General features: G+C 54.1%; 1 long non-coding RNA gene and 1 gene segment (V, D, J or C); both read left to right on the top strand.

The window, feature by feature from the left end:
• Positions 1–8,617: 8,617 nt before the first annotated feature.
• On the top strand, positions 8,618–8,908 carry LOC118714877. The gene is made up of 2 exons (XR_004986705.2): positions 8,618–8,813; positions 8,862–8,908. It is a non-coding gene; the product is annotated as an uncharacterized LOC118714877 (long non-coding RNA).
• A 7,576-nt stretch (positions 8,909–16,484) lies between these two features.
• On the top strand, positions 16,485–19,965 carry LOC118714874. The segment is given in 3 exon segments: positions 16,485–16,956; positions 18,642–19,058; positions 19,752–19,965. Coding segments are annotated over 3 exon segments (1,035 nt in total).
• The last annotated feature ends 213 nt before the right edge of the window (positions 19,966–20,178 follow it).

Genomic DNA, 20,178 nt, shown 5'->3' with positions numbered 1-20,178 from the left:
CTGCCGCTCCACCCCGTCCCATCCTGCCAATGCCCTGCATACTCCCTCTCCCCTCACCCCCTCCCTGCGCTGCCTCCGTGGCAGCAGCCCAGGATCACAACCGAAGGGTCCCCTCTCCCTTCCCCTCTCCTCCCACCAGGAGCCCAGTTCCAAGACCTCAGATGAGACCCCAGCCTCCCAAAGCCCGAAGGCCCTCACATTCTATCAGAAACCAGAAGGGTCCTTGTGGGGCCACCAGCCCTGGCCTCCTGCGTTCCATCCCCCTCTGGCCCTGCAGGCTGTCCAGACCCCAGGGCTCCCCCTTGTCACCTTCCGGTTTGCATGACGTCTCAATGCCTCACAAAAGGCCAGCCCTCAGACCTCCCGTAGAGCCTCCTTCCAGCACCTCCTGTGGCTCACTTATTACACTGCTGGCCATTCTCCTTTCCATCTAGAAAGTTGTCTCCAAAAGCACAGGACTCTGCTGCTTCCCAATGACCCCCAGCAGGTGGGACCCTCCAGGCAGGTGAGACCTTCCAGGCAGGTGGGACCCTCCAGGCAGGTGAGACCTTCCAGGCAGGTGGGACCCTCCAGGCAGGTGTGACCCTTAGGCAGGTGGGACCCTCCAGGCAGGTGAGACCACCAGACAGGTGGGACCCTCAGGCAAGTAGGAACCTCCAGGCAGGTAGAAAGCGCTAAGCAAACAGGCAGGAGTGGCAGCAACAGGATGCCTTTGGCTCAGCCACGGCCTGGTGCACCATCTCTGCTCGCTCAGCTGGTGTGCCGTCACAGAGGCAGCCACTGTCCTTCTCTCAGGGGATTCCCTCTGAGACGCTTGCTCACTCTGCCATCTGAGCAAATGGCCACCCGCAGCCTGGACCCACGGCCCTCTGTCCAACGCTGTGTGCACTGGCCTCCTGTTTCACCACTGAGACGCCTCCCGCCAGAGCTCCCAGCAGCCTCCAGGCTGCCCCTCCACCCTCGAACAGGGTGGTCTTTTACAACCTGAACTGTCCTGGCAGCCACGGCTCAAACCCGCCAGTGGGTTCCCATCCCGCCAGCGCCAATTTAGAAATCACCCAGCCAGCCCGCTGCCCCCCTCACCGTGGCCTCCGCACCAGTTCTCTCAACCTATGTGTCCCCCGGCCCTGCCTCCATGCCCACGCTAAGCTCCTTGAGAGGTGCGACTGGACACCCCAACACCCACACCCCCTGAAGGAAGGAATGAACCAACGAACGAATGGATTAATGAACCAATGAATGAACGAATGAACAAATGAATGAATGGAGAGGGTCAGGGTGCTGGACTGGGGGCTAAAGATCTCAGAGCCTCAAAAGCACTGTTGCTGGGCCTTCTGCCCCGAGCCCCACGCTCCAGAGCCCCCCTTAGGGTCACAGCTGTCTCCTGGCTGTTCCCAAGGGAGCGGGTCCTGACCTTTCCCTCTGCCCTTGGAATTGCACCCGGGAGCCCCAGCCACAGGCCCCCGTGCACCCGGGAGGGAGGCCGGGCCCCACAGTCGGTGGCCCGGGGTTCCCTGAGTGCGTGGGCGCCGGGCTGGCTCAAGAGCCAGTGCTGCAGGTCAATTCTGTTCAGGAAACACATTTATAAGACAGCCCCTGACGCCCTGCATGAAGCACATTGGCACCGATGCACTTCGCACCCTCACCCCTTCTGGTGCCGCCATGCCACACACCCGGCCAGGCCCCTGCCTGGGGCACGGCCCAGTGGGCATCAGTCTCCGGAGGCGTGTGATGGTCTCGTGGCCCCCACGCCCTGCAGCTCCCCCGTCACTACGGCCTCCCCCCTTCGGGATGCCCCCACCACCTCAGTGCATAAACATCTGGTCCAGCGGCTGTGACAACAGGACACACACCCACCCACACCTCGACAAGGGCCTGACAAGCCCGGTCCGCAAGTCAGCGGCAGCAAGCACACTCGGACAGGGCCTGGGCACTGCTCCACCTTCCAACCCTGAGGACTGCCGCTTCCTTTCTGCTTCCCAGACGGGGTGACCTCCTGTCCTGACCTCCCTCCTCTGGGGCTCCCGGGAAGAGAGTCTGAGAAGTGCCATGAGTGCTTTGCTGAGACAGCAGACCAAACGCACCACAGCCCCTCCTGTCGTCAGGCACGGCTCCCAGACTCCTGTTCCCAAGAAACAAACAGGAACCATGGCCTTTCCTCCATGAAGTGAGGGGGCCTCAAAGGCAGCCTGCACCGGCCAGCCCTGCCCCCAGAGGAGCCCAAGCCCGTACCCAGCTCACTGTCCCTGGGGGCCGCCCTCTGTCCATGTTGGAAAATGGTCCAATCAGACAGCCTCCACTTAACACTGAACCATGGCACCTGCTGGTCTGGCTCCGTGGATAGGGCCTTGGCCTCGGACTAAAGAGTCCTGGGTTCATGCCGAAACCGGTTTGGCTCAGTGGTAGAGCGTCGGTCTGCAGACTGAAAGGTCCCATGGTAGATTCTGGTCAAGGGTATATACATTGCTTGCAGGAACATCCCCGGTGGGAGGTGTGTAGGAGGCAGCTGGTCGATGTTTCTCTCTCATCGATGTTTCTAGCTCTCTATCCCTCTGTAAAAAATCAATAAAATATATTTTTTTTAAAAAAAAAAAAAAAGAAAAAAGAGTCCTGGGTTCAAATCTGGTCAAGGGCACTTATCTCCGTTACACGTTCCCCAGCTCTGCTCAGGATGCATGCAGGAGGCAACCAATCGATGTTTCTCTCTCTCTCACATCAATGTTTCTCTCTTCTCCTCCCTACCTCCATTTTACTTTCTCTAAAACTCAATGGGAAAATATCCTCAGGTGAGAATTAACCTAAAAAAAAGGGGGGGGGGGGAGAAAAGGAAAACGAGGGGCCATCTGAGAATTCCACCCACCACACTGCATGCACAACATCTTTCTTCTCCGCAGGGCGCTCATGGGTAATACACACGATTCCTAGACTACACATGGGTGTAGCCGGTGACCTTAAGGTGCATGAGGTCACGGCACAAAGGTCCCAGATGCTTTCTTCCGCTGCCAACTCCTGAGACAAGGGCTGTGAGGTGTACACCCCCAAGACCCCGGAGCCACTGTCCGTGGTGCTGCCTGGCCCACTGCCTGAGGAGCCTCTGTCCACGATGCTGCTCCTGTTTTTCTGAATGGCAGTGTTGAGGGGAGGTTAAATAAAGAGACTGTTTTTTGTTGTTTTGTTTTAATCATTTCAGGTTTACAAATGAGCTAAGCAGACAGTACAGAGTTCCCATCATACTCCAGTGCCCCTCAAACAACACATCTTTACTTATTTTTTTAAAATATATATTTGTATTGATTTCAGAGAGAAAGGGAGAGGGAGAGAGAGAGAAACATCAATGATGAGAATCACTGATCAGCTGCCTCCTGCACGCCCCACACTGGGGATGGAGCCCACAACCTGGGCACATGTCCTAACCGGGATTCAAACCGTGACCTCCTGGTTCATAGGTGGATGCTCGACCACTGAGCCATGCAGCCGGGCACAACCCTACCTGTTGTGTCTTTGCATTGGTGTTTATGATCACTTGTTATAAACAAAGAACCAAAATTTCAACATTATTGCTGCGGCTGGTTTATCTCAGTGGTTTCAGCATCAGCCCTCACACCAAATGGCCTCGGGTTCAATTCCCAGTCAAGGGCATATACCTCAGTTATTGGTTTGATTCTCAGCCCCAGTCAGGGCATGTGTAAGAGACAACGAATAGATGTCTCTCTCATGTCAATGTTTCCCTCTCTCTCTCTCCCTCTCTCTCTCTAAAGGAGGATATACATATATCCTCCCTCCCCTTCACTCTCTCTAAAGATCAATGAAAAAATATCATCATGTGAGTATTGAAAAAAATAAAATAAAAATTTTAAAATATATTAAATATATATTATCTATACTAATAAAAGGATAATATGCTAATTAGACTGCTGGCCCAGTCACCCCTAACTGCCCTCCATGCTGGCCTGATCATCAACAACTGCCCTCCCCTGCAGGCCTCATCCCCCCAACTGCCCTCCTCTGCAGGCCTGGTCTCCCCCAACTTCCCTCCTCTGCTGGCCTTGTCACCCATAACTTCCCACAACTGCCTTTCCCTACAGGCCATCTTGTGGCAGCCATCTTGTGTCCACAAGGGGTAGCCATTTTTTACCACATAGGGGTGGCAATCTTGTGTCTTGGTGTGCTGGTCAATTTGCATATTACTCTTTTATTATATAGGAAGTTCTTTTTTTAATATTTACTGTTGAGAGTATTTCAGATGTCCTCCTTTTATTCCCCACATATCACCCCTCCACCCAGGTCCTACCCCACTCCAGGCCTTAATATAAAATCTACCCTTTTAACAAATGTTCAGGTGCAGACACTATGGTGCATAACTACAACTTTACATACATTGAACAACAAAGGAATCAAAGACTATCACCACCAACAGAAAAAATCAATGAAACGCCGAGGAAGACAGCAAGAAAGAAGAGGAGTGAACTAGCTACAAGAAAGACAGAAAACTAGTAACAAAATGGCCAAAGTAGGCCCTTCCCTGTGCATAATTAAACTAAATGTAAATGGAGAGAAACCAAGATAGCGGCATAGGTAAACACCTGAAATTGCTGCCTCGCACAACCACTTCAAAACTACAACTAAAAGACAAAAAGGACATCATCCAGAACCACAAGGAGGCTGGCTGAGTGGAAATTCTACAACTAGAAGGGAAGAGAAAAGCACACTGTGACTCAGAGAAGGTGCAGAAGTGAAGAGTGGAGGTATAGAGGCGCAAGAGCAGAAAGGGCTGGCAACTGGGTGCACTGTTGTCTTTTTCAATCAGAAGGGAGACAAAAGCTCCCGACTGCTATGAACTCCAGTTCTGGGGGAGATTCTGGGGACCCAGACTCATACTGGGAGAAACTGGACTGTCTGGCTTTGGGTGGAACTCAAGGGCAGCTTTCTCTCAGAGGTGCCTGTAGCGATTACTGAGGGACACTGAGACCAGGGGGCTTCTTAGGGCAGGGCTGAGGATCTGGTTGGGGTGTTTGCTCCACGCTTAGACCCCCACCCCACCCAAGCTGTGTGTAGAAGCTTTTGCATATGAATGGCCTGGCTCTTTGCAACCTAAAATTACCTAACAAACTGCAACTGATTATGAGAGACACAAACATCCAAAACAAGGCCCAAGGTCCCCTGGCAGCTTGCATTGCTTCACAGCTGGGCCTCATCTGGGCACCTCTAAAACCCAAACAAAGAATAGAAATCTACAGGGTGGCCTCAGGCAGAGGCTAAATTAGCTCCTGCTGGGTGGCCTCGGGAAGATGTTAAATTAGCACCTCCTTAGAGATTCAAGAGCCAGTGTTCCCAGTGGTCAGACTGGGACCATCCAGATTACAACTCGCCAAATCTGACAAAACCGGTTTGGTTCAGTGGATAGAGCCTCAGCCTTCGGACTGAAAGGTTCTGGGTTCGATTCTGGTGCAAGGTGTATACCTTGTTTGCAGGCACATCCCCAGTAGGAAGTGTGAAAGGGGCAACTGATTAATGATTCTCTCACATCGATGTTTCTAACACTCTATCCTTCTCTCTTCCTCTCTGTAAAAAATCAATAAAATATATTTTTTAAAAAGAAAAAACAAACTCCTCAGACCAATAAGGGACACACTCAAGGGGCAGACTCAGTGAGCACCAAAGCAAGTCTTGCCCCATAAATGTGTCATCAGCACATAAGTTCTCCCATCATACACACAGCTGATCCTCACAGAAAACTGTCCTGGAGGTCAATTCCTCCCAGTTATACCAACAACAATAAAGTTTTAACTTCAACAAGACTGAGCACATAGCCCACAAAGGGGTGCACAAGCGTGTCTACCTCAGGTATCTGAGGCTGAGTCACTGGGCCCCATAGGACATCTAGCACACAAAGCCACTCTATCAACACAGGGAAACAGCCAAAATGCAGAGACAAAGAAGCAGGTCACAAATGACAGAAATGGAGGATATAGAGTTCAAAACCACAGTAATAAGGTTTTTCAAGAATCTACTAGAAACTGCTGATAAATTTAGTGAAACACTGGAGGATATAAAAAAGGATCAACTAGAAATTAAGCATACACTGACTGAAATACAGAATAATATACAGAGACCCAACAGCAGACTAGAGGATCCCAAGAATCAAGTCAAAGATTTGAAATATGAAGAAGCAAAAAACACCCAACTGGAAAAACAAAAAGAAAAAGAATGAAAAACTATGAAGATAGTGTAAGGAGCCTCTGGGACAACTTCAAGTGTACCGACATCAGAATTATGGGCACACCAGAAGAAGAGAGGCAGCACAAGATGCTGAAAACCTATTTGAAGAAATAATGACAGAAAACTTCCCCAGCTGGTGAAATAAATAGACTTACAAGTCCAGGAAGCACACAGAACCGCAAACAAAAGAAATCCAAGAAGGACCACATCAAGGTACATCATAATTAAAATGCCAACAGCCAAAGACAAAGAGAGAATATTAAAAGCAGCAAGAAAAAAACAGTTATTTACCTACAAGGGAGTACCCATATGATTGTCAGCTTATTATCAATAGAAACGACGCAGGCCAGAAGGGAGTGAAAAGAAATATTCAAAGTGATGAATAGCAAGAACCTATAACCAAGCTTACTCTACCAGCAAAGCTATCATTCAGAATTGAAGGTCAGATAAAGAGCTTCACAGATAAGAAAAAGCTAAAGGAGTTCATCACTGCCAAACCAGTATTATATGAAATGCTGAAAGGTATTCTTTAAGAAGAGAAAGAAGAGGAAGAAGAAGAAAATGGTATAGATAAAAATTATGAACAACAAGTACACATTTATCAACAAATGAATCTAAAAATCAAATGAATAAAAAAATCTGATAAACAAAATAAACTGGTGAATATAACAGAATCAGGGTCATAGAAAGGGAGTGAACTGGCAATTCACAGGGAGAAAGGGGTGTGAGGGATTCAGGATAGACTGAACAAAAATCATACCTATGGATGAGGACAGGTGCGGGGGGGGGGGGAGTGTAAGGGCAAAGAGTGGGGTGAGGGGAGCTATGGGGGGCGGGGGGTGCGGAAGAGGAACAATTGTAATAATCTGAACAATAAAGACTTATTATAAAAATTAAAAATAAATGTAAATAGATTACATGACCCAAACAAAATATAATATCCTCTGATGGGGATTAACAAAAATAAATAAATAAAGAAGTCACAGAAACAAAGACAGCCAAGAAGGATGATAAAAGAATTGATTCCCAAATGGGAACGAGGCCACAGGAAGGGGTTCCTGTGAATATCCTCAAAGCCTCTCTTTTCTCTGGTTCCTGAAAGCCAGGCCCAGATCCAACCCAACAGCTCACAATTCAACTCTAGGGGTACTCAACTTCACCTGAGGGAGGGGGCATCAAAGGGTTAAAGAAAGACAAAGAGAATACAGTTGGGGCTCAGTGGATCTCCTGTGCCTGGATGAGGCCCTAAAGAAGGAAGACAGATCCAGTCAGCAAGCTGAGGCTTTATTTTATAGTCAGAGGAAAACAAGGTAGTGGTCACCATAGTTACAATGTTCTTATGAGTTTCACTTGTTTTGGCAACACATGCTGCACCTCATATATCCCATTAGCTACCCAGATAGAATGTAGTGGGCTGTAGAGAGCAACTGAGAAGGCACATGGGCATTTCTTTAATGATTGTCAGCTGAATCCAGTGGTGTTGGCAAAGCCATGTCCTGGAAACACATTTTGCCAGAGGCAGGAGTGTTGTCAACTTGACCTTCAGCCCAGGTGCCAGGGGGTGGGTTTTGTTATTTAAATCCATCCAACCACCAGAAATGAATACAATTTGGGCCCACCCAAGAACGCACATAATCTCCTTTGTCTTGACTTTTAGTAAAACTTCCTGGGTTTTGCTTTTTAAAATAAAGACATTGTATTGGCTCAGGGTCCCTGTTCCTGTCCCTGTCAGAGGACAGTGGTCCCTCCTGGCCCCAGCTTTTTCCTTCTATATCTGTTTCTGTCTCTTTCTTTGATTTTCTCAATCCCAAGCAGCCCCTAATCAGGAACCAGACTGATCTCTAGCCGTGCTGACGGGGAAAAGAAAAATATTTACAGGGAATGGCAAGGTCAAGCTTATCGATGCTAAGAGGGCTGTGCCCTCTAAGCTGGGATTTGTTGGTAGCTTTGCCAACTGGTCAGTCTGAGGCTTAACTCTATAGCCGCTCCCTACATCTCACCCTTTTTTTATTTTTAAGCTACTATCACGAAAGTAAAACTTAAACATCAACGATAAAGCTCTGGCTATTAAAACAATAACAAAACAATGCCAATGCAAAACCCAGCCATGGCTATTAACAAAACAATGCCAATGCAACCCAGCAATAAGAGAGAAATTAAACTACAGAAACATTTTTCTAATAAATGAAAGTTTCTTTTGCTGATTTACTCAGAGTCCTTGGACTTGGCTGTGCAAGACTTTACTGAAGATGGGCAGCTAACCAGTGCTAGCATAGCCAGAAACATGGTTGAGGGAGTAGCTTCCACTTCCTGCTTTTCTACCATCTGCTGGGCCTCAGTTGTTAACTTCTTCAGCTGACCCTATGTTGGGACCTCGACCCTTTATGTAGTCTTTGTCATCTTCCTTTTTCACTTTGATATCATTGGGGAAACTCTCAGTCTTTTGAACGAAGGGAAAAGAAGTTGCTCTGGGTCCATTGTGGTGATGCATGTAACGCTCTGGCACCCAGATTGGCTGTGCTGCTCCTTCTGGAAAGATACAAAACACAGCCTCTTCCCCACATCATTACTGAATCTGGTAAAACCCTTGTCTGGTTTGTGCATCCTTCCACCAGGCTAACCCGGCAGAGACTATTGAACAGGAGGCCCAATGCCTTTCGGCTGCTGTACAACCCTCTGCATTGCAATTTAAAAATGTAATACCTAACATCCAACTCCCCTTTTTTGTTTTTATAGTTGCTTTTTAAGAGTAGAATTGTCTCTTTCTGCTATTGACTGAATCCTGATCTATCACCCCAGGGAGAGCTTGCCAATCCTGTGCTTTCCAGGGTGGCATGATGAAGGTTTACTGAGCTGGCTAGAAAGGCTTCAGTGGGGTCAAGGATAAGGCCCCTACTGGATGGTGGGCCAGGGCTGGCCCTGATTGAAGTTTCCCTGCCAAGGGGGCATTGGATTATCATCAACATCAGTCTTGGAGCGGCATTCATGTGCCCACTGCTTTCCTCTCCTGCATCCCAGACATAGTCCAGCTGCTTGTTCCCACTCCCTTGTAGCCCTTTAACTTCCATTTCTGGCATTGCAGTCTTCAGCAAAGTGTCCTAGTTTGCCACAGTTAAAGCAGCCCCTTGTCGTTTTCTGCTGACCAGAGAGTAACTTTTCCTTCAATGCAGCAGCTCATACCACTCCCTGAGTGTAGGCTGGTCCAATGTCAGCACAACCGCGAATAAAATAGTTTCATAATCAGTAGTCTCCAGGTGAGAGACAAGCCTTTGTGACAATATTAAGCCTCTGGTAACCTTCCACTACCTGTCTTAGTTCCCCTGCCACATTCATCCATTTCCTTTCAGGAGTGGGCTTTAGGGATCAGGGATGACACACTGAAAGTAGAGAGAGGAATTCTCCCTGGACCTTCAGCTATATAACAATCTCTAAGGTGCTTTCCTACCTTCTCCCCTGTCTCTACATTTACCTTTCTGAGCCTCACCAGCACAGCCAAGGGTTAGGCAAGCCTGAGGGAGGACCAGCGAAGGATGAAGAAAAGACAGTCCAAGAGAATAAGCTGGGTATAGGTGGATCTTCTGTGCCTTGCATAGGACACAGAACAGATCCAGACTCCAAAGCTGATGCTTTATTTATAGGCAGGGGCAAACAAGGTAAATTACAATGTTCTTGTAAGTTTCACTGGTTTTGGCAGCACTTCCTGCTCCTCCCATAGCCCATTAGCTACCCAGGAAAGATCTAGGGAGCCATCAGAAGATCAAACTTAATTGTGCTTAGAGGGCTGTGCCCTCCAAACTGGGACTTGTTTGGGACTTTGCCAGAAGGTCAGTCCGAGGATTAATCCTATAACTGCTCCCTACACTTTTCCTTCCTCAGGAAACCATGGGCAGGTTTTACTTACAAAATCCAACAAATGGAAAAGCTGTTGATACCTGACACAACAGCCCCGTGCTTGGAGCATAGCCTTAAGCATGGATATGTATAAATTCTTTTCCTCCGATCCTGGATGTTCTCTGTTTTAAACCTAGCTAGTACTAAACTATGCTCCTTGCTTTCCTTTTTGCTTTCTGCCCATGCTTCACTGGAGCGTCCTTTCACCTGACAACTGCAATTCCCCCAAACTCGGACCCCACAATGGGTGCCACATGTGCTGTGCCAGCACAGCCATAGGTTCAGTGAGCCTGGGCGGGGGGAGGGGGAGAGAGTAGCAAAGGATTAAAGAAAAGACAGACAAAGAGAATAAGCTGGGTCTAGGTGGATCTCCTGTTCCTGGCTGAGGCCACAGAGAGGGATCCAGACAGCAAGCTGAGCCTTTATTTGATAGCCAGAGGTAAACAAGGAAGTGGTCACCATAGTTATAATGTTCTTGTGAATTCCACCTGTTTTGGCAGCATTTGCTGCACCTCCCACAGCCCAGTAGCTACCCAGGAAAGATCTACCTGGCGTCATTAGGTCAAGCTTAATTATGCTAAAAGGGCTGTGCCCTCCAAGATGGGACCTGTTTGTGGCTTTGCCAACAGGTCAGTCCAATGCTTAATCCTAAAGCCACTCCCTACCCTTTCTCTTTTTTTAATATATTGTATTGATTTCAGAGAGGAAGGGAGAGGGAGAGAGAGATAGAAACATAAATGAGAGAGAATCATGGATCGGCTGCCTCTTCCCTGCCCCCCACACATGTGCCCTAACCTGTAATTGAACTGTGACCTCCTGGTTCATAGGTCAACACTCAACCACTGAGCCACAAGCTTCGCCGGCTTTCTTTTGTGAGAGGATCTTTCTGGAACACATGGGCCTTGGAAACCTGCCAAGGGCCTGTGCCAGGGTCCTGAGACGCCCCGTGTGTGGACTCCGGCCACTTTGTCATGCCCTCGCCAGCCACCATGGCCACCCCTCCCCCCTGATCCAAATGGCAGCACCTGTGCCCAATGTCCTGTAATGACCCCAGGAGCCATGTCTCCTTGCCGTCACCCCATTGTGGGGACTGGCAGTCGGTTTCCAAACCAGTGACCAGCACAGGTGTCACAATTTCCCAGAAATCTGGGCAAACCCGTGGGAATCCACGGGCAAACACCCACGGTCCTAGACACTCTCGGAGTTTCGCCAAAGTCCCAGATGGGGTGAGCCACCCAGTGCTTCTTGGGCAGCAGTAAGCAGCGCCCACAACTCGCACAGCCAGGCACGGCGGACTGGGCACTGTGGGGAGGCAGCCGGGCGGAGGGAGCCGGGTTGACCATCAGCTATTTCTGGGGAGGGGCCAGGGGCCACGTCCTACCCCGAGGCTGCTGCCTGATATTTGTCATAATGGCCATGGCTGCTCCTGCCCCGTGACCTGCCCCGGAACCCAGAGCCCACAGGCTGGCTGACCACCTCTGCGGGGAGGGCCGCAGGAGGACCACCAGACCTTGAAGGCAGGACCTCCAGAGACACGGTCCAGGCACCGTGCAGCTAAGAGGCGGGGAGCCTGCCCAGTCCCGGGCCTATACCCCAGGCAGAGCCTCCGAGCCCCTCTCTGAGGCTCCTGTGCACTCCTGGACCAGGATCTGGGACTTAGATGTGAGAAACCCCAAACCTCGAGAGGTGGTGTGAGGACCGGACACAGGACAGGCGGAGGGGCCCAGGGCACTGTTGGCCGGCACACAGCGGGACGGGTGCTCGGGGCACCTGGGCACGGGGCCTGCAGATGCTCTTCCAGCCTGAAGGGCACAAGCCCGGCCTCCTGGCGCCTGGCACTTCAGGGGTGAGGGCTCTGGTGCCTCCCAGCACCCCCAAGCCAAGGCCAGACCTCGGACTTGCAGGACGACCGAGCTGCGTGCAGCGCAGATGCAGACACTGAGGGTCCAAGGCCCTTTTGGTGGGTCCGCGCCCTCAGGGCGGTGCAGGGCTGTTTGCGGTGACCACGGCGAACTCTGTCCTTGCACATCTGAGCCTGGAGGGCCGCGTCCCTCTGGCCGTGGTCAGCACCATCCTTTGGTCAATGATCAGGCTATGATGGAGCCAGAGAGCGTAGGAGGGCAGAGGCAGGACCCGGAGGACGGATGATTCCTGGCAGCCGCTGGTGAGAGGATGGGGAGCCTGGGCTGGGCTGCAGACTGTGACCAGATATCTGTGCCCACACCAGTGCTGCCTGGGCAGGGCGAGATGCCAATGAGGCTGGGGAAGCCGGGGGGCCTCAGGGAGACCCTGGCCCCATTGGGGGGAGGGGGTCAGAGCACGTGACAGCGGGTTCTCACTCTGTCCCCTGGGCCCTGGATGCCCCCCTCACCCCAACCCTCACAACCACGTGAAGGGCGCTCTGAGGCGTCTAGACTCCCCGAGGCCCCTTGACAGAGAAACCACCCAGAAAAAAGGGAACTTCGGGAAGCGGCCCTGCCACCGGTTTCAATCCCGTTCTTAGTCTTCTCAGGGCGAGGGGGAGTGGGGAGGGATGGGGGAGGTCACGGCTCAGGGGCCCAGCTATCAACTCCTAGGATGTGGGCTGTGGGCACAGCCTCGCCACCAGGAGCCACATGCACGGAGGGCAAGAGCGGGCAGGCCGGGGGCACTGTCTCCACAGCTCAGCCCGGGGTGAGTGGGGTTCCTATAGAGCAGAGCCGAGGGAGGACAGTGGACCTGGCCCCAGGACCTGAGGGGAGACCAGGCCCTCGGGGACCCACAGAATGACAGGAGCAGTTGGGCCATGGCCTGAGAGAAACGCAGCGAGTCGGGGCGGGGGGGGGGGGGGGGGGGGGCTAGGAGCCCAAGGCTGCCCGGGCCAGAGGGCAGGGCTGGGGCAGTGGGGACAGGACCCCGCCCGGATGCACAGTGGTCTGAGCTGGGGGCACAGGGAGGTGGCTGACATGGGGCAGCGGAGGAAGAGGACGCCCGGGTAGCCCAAGGGCTGTCCAGGCCAATGGGCTGAGTCAGAGGCCAAGGCCATGGAGCCCGGGGCTGAGGGCAGCCGGTGGTGGAGCCCGGAGGAGAGGTGGATCTGGGCTCTTGTGCCCAGAGAGCGGGCAGCACAGGCTCAGCAACAGCTCCATGGGGGTGGGCAGGTGACAGTGTCCAGGGCACAGAGCAACTTGGAAGAGCAAAGGTCCAGAGGGACTCCCAGTGGGGAGTGAAGAGGGATCTCCTCTGGGCAAGGGCAGGGTGAGCAGAGGCTGCAGGGGACAGAGCTGGCCAGTGGCAGGGCAGGAGCTGCCCAGGAGCTGGGTGGGAGCTGGCAGATCTATGAAGGTGAGCAGGGAGCAGATGGGGGACAGGAGCTGGGTCAGAGCTGTTAGAGCTATGCAGGTAAGCAGGGGTCTGGTGGGAGGGCAGAGGGCTTGCCAGGAGCTGGGTGAGAGCTGGCAGAGCTATGCAGGTAAGCAGGGGTCTGGTGGGAGGGCAGGGGGCTGGCCAGGAGCTGGGTGGGAGCTGGCAGAGCTATGAAGGTGTGCAGGGAGGCGGTGAGGAGGGAAGGAGCTGGGTGAGAACTGGTAGAGATATGCAGGTGAGTAGGGGGCTGCTGGGAGAGCAGAGGGGTGGTGGGAGGGCAGGAGCTGGGTGGGAGCTGGGTGGGAGCTGGCAGAGCTATGCAGATGATCAGTGGGCTCCTGGGAGGGTAGGAGCTGGGTGAGAGCTGGCAGAGCTATGCAGGTGACCAGGGGGTCAGTGGGAGGGCAGGAGCTGGGTAGGAGCTGGGTGGGAGCTGGCAGAGCTATGCAGGTAACCAGAGAGCCGTGGGAGGACAGGAGCTGGCCAGGAGCTGGGTGAGACCTGGCAGAGCTATGGAGGTGAGCAGGGCGTCGGTGAGAGGGCAGGAGCTGGCCAGAAGCCGGCCAGATTATTATGATCTCTGAACGCATAATAATCTCACCACTCAGTGTATATTCTATATAATAAAAGGCTAATATGCAAATTGTCCCCTTATCTAGGAGTTCAACCAGGTTTCAAATCCTTGCTTTTCATTACTTTGAATACTTTACCTACTTGCCTGTAGTTTTTATGCTGAGATATCGGCCAACAGCCTATAGGAGCTTCCTTATAGATAATTGGCTATCTCTTGCTTGATGCTCTTAAAATTCTCTCTTTGCCTTTAATGTTTGCCGTTTTAATTAAGATGTGTTTTGGTGTAGGTCATTTTGTGTTCATCTTGATTGGGACTCTGCTTCCTGAACCTGAGTGGCTTTTTCCTATACCAGATTAGGGAAGTTTTATGTCCTGGTTCCTTCAAATAGGTTCTTTATCACTTGTTCACTTTCTTCTCTCTTTAGTGCCCCTATTATGCAGATTTTTTTTATTTCATGTTGACCTAACGTGCCCTTAAACTCTCTTCATGTGTTTTAGGTTGTTTTTTTTCCATTTGCTGTCTAATTGAATGTTTTCTCCTACTTTGTCTTCCAAATCACTGATTTGATCCTCTGCTTCATTAGGCCTGCTTTTAATTCCTGCCAGTGTATACTTTGTGTCAGATATACTATTCTTCATTCTGGCTGGTTCCTGTTTGTGGTTTCTACGTTCTTTGTCATGTTGATGTAGTTCCCACTATGTTCTTTGTAGTTCCTACTAAATTCCTGAGCATCGTTATAACCATTCCTCAGATCTCTATGTCTGATAAATTGCTTACCTCCATTCATTTAGGTCTTTTTCTGGAGATTCCTCATTTTCTTCCATTTGGTGGTTATTTCTTTGTCTCCCCATTTTAGTTGTCTCTTTGTGTCTGTTTCTATGTGTTAGATATACCTGCTATGACTCCCAGTCTTTGTGGTGTAGCCTTTGGTAGTAAGTATCCTGTGGGACCCAGATGGTGCTGCCTCCTTGAACTCCTGAGGTGGGTGCTCTAGGAGTGACCCTTTAGTGTATTATTTGGGTTCTTCTGTTATCATTGAATCTTGAACATTGTTGTCCCATTTCTGGTCGGGATCTCCTCTCAGGGTGGCTAACTGTGAGGCTGAGCTGTTGTACAGGTGCAGTCTTGAGGTGGTCTCTGCGTTTCCTTGTGTCAAAGTCTCTTCTCCAGCCAGTCTTCATCTGGTATTTCTGGGTGAATATTCTCCAATTTAGTTTCAATCTCAGGTAGATTCTGGGAGGAGGTGGGAGAAAGATCCCCCTACAGCACCACCATCTTCCAATGCCCACTCTGTGGAGAATTTTTATAAGAATTTATTTGAACCCAAATGACAACAATGCTGGAAAGCAAGAACTCGAATGCTCCCAGGTTTGGGTTTTTTCAGTCTTCACCTCAGACCTTCCAGGCCTCCACCCACCACCCAACTCTAAATCATGCCTACACTCAGGTGCTGGCACCATCAGACTCCACTCCTGGTACTAAGGACCACATTTATTTCCTACATCAGCTGTACTGTAGTCCCACAGACCAGTGGGCTTAAACAACAGAAATTTACTGTTGTGGACCTGGAGGCTGGGAGTCGAGGTCAAGGGTCACAGGGCTGGTGCCCACAGCCTGTCAGGGGGTGGCCAGGCCCTCCCCATTGCTGCTCTGGGAGCTGCTGGTGTCCTGCTGTAGAGCTTTCTCCATGCATGGCCACTTCCTGTGTGTGTCTCTGTGTCCATGTCCCCCTCCTTGAGGACAAACTCCTATGGGGTTTGGAGCCACCTGACTCCAGGAGGACCTCATCACCTTATCAGGAGGGAGATGGCACCACTGAGAAAGCCCAGGAAAAGATGAGAGCAGGATCACCAGGCACTTGGGAGAGCAGGGCGGTGGGCTGTGCAACCGGGGACCCTCAGAGAGAGCACGGTGCACTGCCCAGCCCAACAGCCCGCATGCCAGCTGAATCACAGGGACCTGTGGCCCTATCCCAGCACCGACAGGCAGTATGCATGCAGGGACATGGGAGGAGGAGGTAGCTGGGAGAAAAGGCGCCATGAAACTAAGATAGAGCAGTGCCTTTGGGGACCCCACATGGGCCCATCCATCTTGGTCCCCACAGAAAGGACGAGGAAGCTGTGAGCCAACGCACCAGGGAACTGCCAGTCCCAGAGCCCAGTGCTCATGAGGGGCAGCCCTGCCAGGGTCCAGGCCTGAAGCTTGTGCAGGGTGTCGCCTGCCTGGATATTGGCTGATGGAGCTGTGGGCCCCCAGATTCCCCCAGAACAGGGCTGAGCACCCCACCGAGACCAAAGCCATCGATAGGCTGGTCCCAAGCAGCAGAGCCCTTGGGAGCAGAGATGGGGACAGGAAGGGTGGACCTCACTGCTGCTCAGGTGATAACACTCAAATCCAGCTGGGCTCTGCCTCACCTGCTGGGCAACTGAGGCCCCCATGCCCATCCGCCAGGGCACACCCTGACCCTGGGGATCCCTCCACCCCTCACGGTGCCATGGGAGGGGTTAGACAGGAGATGCATAGAGCAAGGGGACCAGAGTTTGTCTGGGCCTCCCCTCCAGGGCTCTGCCAGGCCTCCCAGGACTGGGACCTCTCCCCTCACACTGCCCTGTGCCCTGGGAGTGCCCGGCCTCACAAGCACAACCCGTCTGTCTGTCTTCCAGTTGGTACTCCTGGGGTGACTGTGCTCCCCATGGTCGCGGGCTGCAAGGCCCCAGAAGCAGGCGGAAATGTGATACTGGCCTGCCTGGTGACGGGGACCCAATCAGTCAACTGGCACAGAGGGACAGAGAAGCTGTCCACAAAGGACGTTGTGATTGTGAATCGCCCGGAAGGGGTCACCTACCTCTACTACCAAAACGTCACCTGGAACCCTATCCCCGTCATCTGCAGCGCCAATGACATGTCCAAGACCCTCCAGTGGCCAGGTGGGTGGCCTCCAGCATGTCCCAGCATCTTCCAGGGCCTGACCTCAAGGACCAAAGCAGGGACTGGGCCCAATGGGCACCCAGCCGCACCCCAGAGCGGCTCGCACCCTACCCCCGACTCTGCCCTCAGCCGCTCCAGCTCAGCATTCGAACCCAGTCCCTTCCACTCCTGTTCCCAGAGGGCTGGAAGCATCAGCTTCTCCCAGGCCCCTTCCCGGATCCCCTCCCTGCCCTACCCATGTCTTCCCGTCCAGCCGGCAGCCTGTTCCCCTGTGTCCACGATGCTCTCTGACCTCGGCTGCCCACTGCCCCTCTGATTTCAGCGTCTTGGAAAACCCTGAAGGACGAGGCTGAGCTGCTCCCCTTCGTGTCCCACAAGCCAGCTGTCTCAAAGGAACTCCCCACAGCCCCCAGCCCTGCCAGAACCCTAGGTGAGGAGCCCCTCTGCCAGCGTACTCCTACCCACCACCTGTCCATGCCTTAGGCTGCCTCCTTCTCCTGGTCAGGAAGGGCAGGGCCGTGAACTCACTGCTCCTGAGCACCTACCCCATGCCAGGCGCTATGCCCAGGACCGCCCCAGCCTTTCAGGCACTGGGTGCCTGCCGGGTCACACCACAGGGTGCACCGTGGACGAGGAGGGCCCCGGGCCAGCACCAGGATGCCCCCACCCGTGGGCCTGGCTGAGACACAGGCTTGTCCTGAGGGCTTTTGTGGGGACTCATTGCCAGAGCAGCCAGAGCAGCCAGGAGCGCAGAACCCGCCCCACTGCCCCTCACAGAAATCGGGGCGCCCCTGAAGGCGGGGTTTATGGGGTGGACCCCGGGTCTCCCAGCCAGGCGAGGGTTCCCGGCTGCCGGCGGCTCTCACAGTGTGCGTGCTCTCAGAAACACGTGGGGACAGTCCCTCCATTTCAGGTGGACGAAGACCCATTGACTGTGCCCTTTGCCTTTTTGTTTTTATTTTCTGTTCCTCCCCACCCGAGGGTACTCTTCCCATTGATTTTTAGAGAGAGAGAAAGGGAGAAGGAGCAACATAGGGAGAGAAACATTGATGTGAGAGACACATCGGTTGATTGCCTTCCCCACACACCCAACTCAGGGCTGGGGATTGAGCCCGCAACCAAGGCCCATCCCCTTGACTGCAGTCGAACTCGGGACCCTTCCATCTGTGGGCTGACACTCTATCCACTGAGCCACACGGGCCAGGGTGTGTCCCTTTACAAGCGCGCTGCTCCTGGGCCGCTGTCCATCTGTGGCCTGTTCACCTGCTGGCTGTCCACGCCCTAAACCACAGAAGAGGTTGCCGTACTGGTGGTCCCTGAGCATCTGGCAGACGGTCACGGCCACCAGACCACCAGAACCGGAGCGAACTTCGGACACCGACGCAGGGACCATGTGGCCGGAGTGGGGCTCAGAGCTGCCCCTCAGCTGGGCCACGGAACGGCCACAGCCCTGGCTAGGGCGGGCCAGGAGGCGATCTCCCTCCCCCACCCACTTCCCCCTCAGGGCCCCCGACCTTCTAAACCCAGGGGTCACGAGGGATCCGGTCAGCATGTCCAGACTCGGCCTGGGTTCCAGCCAGAAGCTGGGGTGCTGGACCCCTCTCTCCGAGGCCACTGCCTGGGGGCCGGATAAGGAGAAGCAGGGAAGGAATGGGCCAGGGCCTCCCATGTCCTCTCTCCACAGCCCCTCCGGCCTCCTCCGCCCACAAGGACACACATCCTCCAGAGGCTGTCCGTGGCCAGGGCGCACCCGGGCTCCTCCCCGCAGCCACCACGGCGCCCAGCAGCCTCGCCGTCCGGGTCCTGGCCACGCCGGGTGCTCACGCCTCTGCCGGGGCGGCCTCCTGGCTCCTGTGCGAGGTGGCGGGCTTCTCTCCCACGGAGCTGGTCCTCACCTGGCAGGAGGGCCCGCGCCAGGTGGACACGGCTTGGTTTGCCACTGCGGAGGCCACGGCCAACCTTGGAGACAGCACGTTCCGCACCTGGAGTGTCCTGCGGGTCCCGGCCGCCCCGCGCCGGCCGCCGGCCACCTACATGTGCACCGTCAGGCACCCGGCCTCAGGGAGGCTGCTCAACGCCAGCTGGAGCCTGGACGCTGCAGGTGAGACCCCTCTCCCCCCTCACCCACCCGGACTCAGGGCTGGGGGCGGGCAGCCGGGCAGCGGCCGGGGGTCTGTGTCACCCCCCGGTACAGCCCCACCCGGCTGACTGGTATCTGGAGTTTGCACTCGCTGTCCCCACACTCGGGAATTCGGGACCTGACCCCGGTTCGTCCCAAACACTCCTGGTGTCCCCACACTGGGTGCTGGTCCAGGTGGACGGGAGGTGGGGTCCCCCCAACCCCCGCCACGTCCCGGGGAGCAGCCATTCCCTGTGAAGACACGCTGCTCACAGCCACGGTGCAGGGCCTTCCCCGGGCAGACACAGGGTGGTCACTGGAGACGGCTGTCCCCCAGGGGTGTCTGAGCCTCCCCAGGCCCCAGGGCCCCGGAACCCATCCCAGACCACGGCCAGCGCCTTGGGAGCCGGGCGCACCCAGGAGGGATGGCCAGATACCATGCTGACGGTGGATGGGAACAGGGATACACGGGGTGGGGCTCACAGTGCCCAGGGCTCACAGTGTCCCCTCTGAGCTTCCTGACAGGCTGCCCCGTCAGGCAGGGCACCCAGACCCTGCCCCGTACTCACCCGCCTGGCCCCCGTGGGATGGGGTGGGCACGCTGGGCTGGGCCGCGGACAGGACACCACCCAGGCGGTCCGGTGCCCACTGCTGACCCGCACTCGGTGTCCACAGCTCCACAGGCTGCACGGGGCTGCCAAGACGGCCCTGCCTGCCGGGATGGTCACGAGGGATCCGTTCAGCAGGCCCCGGACCCCGGCCTGGCTCCCCGGTGGCTCTCAGTCTCCATGGCGACGGACCGCTGTTCTTTAAATGTCCATTTCGTCAAGGACCCCGAGTCTGGAGCACACGCTCGCTAGGAACCAATCATTAATTACTCAAAGAATAAAATGAGTAATAAAATTACTCAAAGAAGCAAGGCTGTGCCCGCTGTTTATTGGTAGAGCCCACAGACCGCAAAGCTGTGGCGCTCACCCGTGCCCGGCCCACCCCGCATCCACGCCATGCACAGCAGGCCCCGGGCTGCCCTGCGTGCTGGTTCCCAGGCCACGTCCTGCCCAGCCCTGGCACCCGACCCAACTGGGCGAGTCCCCTTCCCATC

This window comes from Pipistrellus kuhlii, unplaced genomic scaffold (genome assembly GCF_014108245.1).
Source record: "Pipistrellus kuhlii isolate mPipKuh1 unplaced genomic scaffold, mPipKuh1.p scaffold_m20_p_107, whole genome shotgun sequence".
In the NCBI taxonomy this organism is placed as follows: domain Eukaryota; kingdom Metazoa; phylum Chordata; class Mammalia; order Chiroptera; family Vespertilionidae; genus Pipistrellus; species Pipistrellus kuhlii.
Note: the sequence above shows the minus strand (reverse complement) of the source record. Positions and strands in the feature narration are given on the sequence as shown.